This window comes from Capsicum annuum, unplaced genomic scaffold (genome assembly GCF_002878395.1).
Source record: "Capsicum annuum cultivar UCD-10X-F1 unplaced genomic scaffold, UCD10Xv1.1 ctg13312, whole genome shotgun sequence".
Lineage (NCBI taxonomy): Eukaryota > Viridiplantae > Streptophyta > Magnoliopsida > Solanales > Solanaceae > Capsicum > Capsicum annuum.
The window spans coordinates 1-1,719 of record NW_025818573.1 but is presented as its reverse complement, the minus strand read 5'-3'; the positions used below and the strand labels follow the sequence as shown (position 1 = coordinate 1,719).

The window sequence follows — 1,719 nt, the reverse complement described above, 5'->3', positions numbered from 1 at the left end:
ATGGTATTATACTGTTAGGGTGGTATTTAATTCACTTGAAAGTTATTCATACTTGAACTCAAGTTGAAGTTTTTTTTCTGTGATACAAATTCTACGTACCCGTATGTACTTTTTTACATTTACATGTACATTTACATCCTCGTTCCAGCTGCTTAGTACTTTTTAAATGCTCCTAGGTTCTACCCACCTGATCCCCTTCAGGTTGAAAACATTCTCTACAGCTGCTCTGTCCGTTTCCAATGTAAGAAAAGATGGTTGATTGTGTAAAGAAAGGATCTTGGGCCTAACTCAACCCCAAAACCTAGCACTTGAGGGGAGGATTGCTCAAGTCCATATAAGAAGACTGACAGTTCACTCCCCAATAATGTGGGACTTTCACCTACTCTAACACCACCTTCACGCCCAGACCCAACAAGAGAGTGGTTTGGGAGCTCAACGTGGATGGACCTGGCTCTAATACCATTTAAAGATGTGATATCTGGACCAAAATCAACCTCAAAAGCTATCTCAAGGGGGGATAATTGCTCAAGTTCATGTAAGTAGATCGTGAATCAATTCCCAATCAATGTGGGACTTTCATCCACCCTCGTGTCAGGCTCAACTAGAGCGTGGACCAAGACTCCGAGAATACAAACGGGGCAATTTGTGTGTGAAAATAGAAAACCCACTGAACTTCACCAATTTTCCTCAAAAAGCACTAGGCTATTTGTGTAAGAAAAACACATTTGTTTGATTCGACAACAAAGTTTATTAAGAATGACATGCAACAGTGGAGGAATGATGAACTTTTGAGAGTTACTTTGATGATTCATGCAAAAACAGATATACTTATGAATACTGCTAATGATTTTACCAAAATGAGCCTCTCTGTGCTTTACAAGGCCTCCAAAGTTGCAAAATGGATTCAGCACCCTCTACAAGAAACTCTTAACGTGAAAATAATAAGTTGTCTGATCTTCTCTGCAACAAGAATAACAAGCACTATGTTCAGTTTGAAGCCTGTCCCTAAGCTCGTCTAGACTTATCCTTATCTTCATTGCCTTTTATTTGTTTGTTATCTTTGTTCTTGCTAGAACCTGCATTTGATAAGCTTGTGTTGTTGTCTCAAGTTAATGTTTAAGTTTTTTTTCCTTATTGTAGTGCATCAAAATTCAACTTGTGGTGCTGCTGAAAATGTTGGAACTGCTGCAAAACCTAATGGATGCATGAACATGTACGTGCTGATAAACCCAATGTATTCAGTAACAACAGCTCATCTGTTCTCTCTTGTATACAAACAGCAGTTGATATTCCTTCTCAAAGTAGAAAAATTGATGCTCCTCCTAATATGTTTTTGGGATATCCCTCTAACATGGGGTTGAGACAAATAATAGAAGGGAGGATTATTAAGAAAGAACCTGTCTATGGTGGGAATTCTCCGTTTGCCTTTGGTCCTCACGGCAGTTACTTGGAGTCACGTTCGGCAATGGGTGATGCATTTGTTTCGTCATTTAGTAGTGTGAAGTCTAACACACAACCTCTTAATGAACCTCTTCTGGATGCTGACACTACTTCATTTGGATTTCTTGGGGAGATGCCTCAAAATTTTGGTTTCTCAGACTTGACTGCTGATTTCACTAATAGTTCTGGTACGTGTCTTCCTCTTCCCAGTTTCTCTGTAATTTCATGGCATCTCAGGATTCTATGCTTTTCTGCTTTTAAAGTTTTAGGTATTAAAAT

The 1,719-nt window shown here is 38.9% G+C and overlaps 1 protein-coding gene across 1 annotated transcript; it reads left to right on the top strand.

Moving 5' to 3' along the window:
- Positions 1 to 1,201: 1,201 nt before the first annotated feature.
- Positions 1,202 to 1,628, top strand: LOC124890186 (the record flags this gene model as incomplete). The annotated part of the gene is made up of 1 exon (XM_047402007.1): positions 1,202 to 1,628. A coding segment is annotated over exon 1 (427 nt), but the record flags the coding sequence as incomplete, so codon positions are not given.
- Between the last annotated feature and the right edge of the window lie 91 nt (positions 1,629 to 1,719).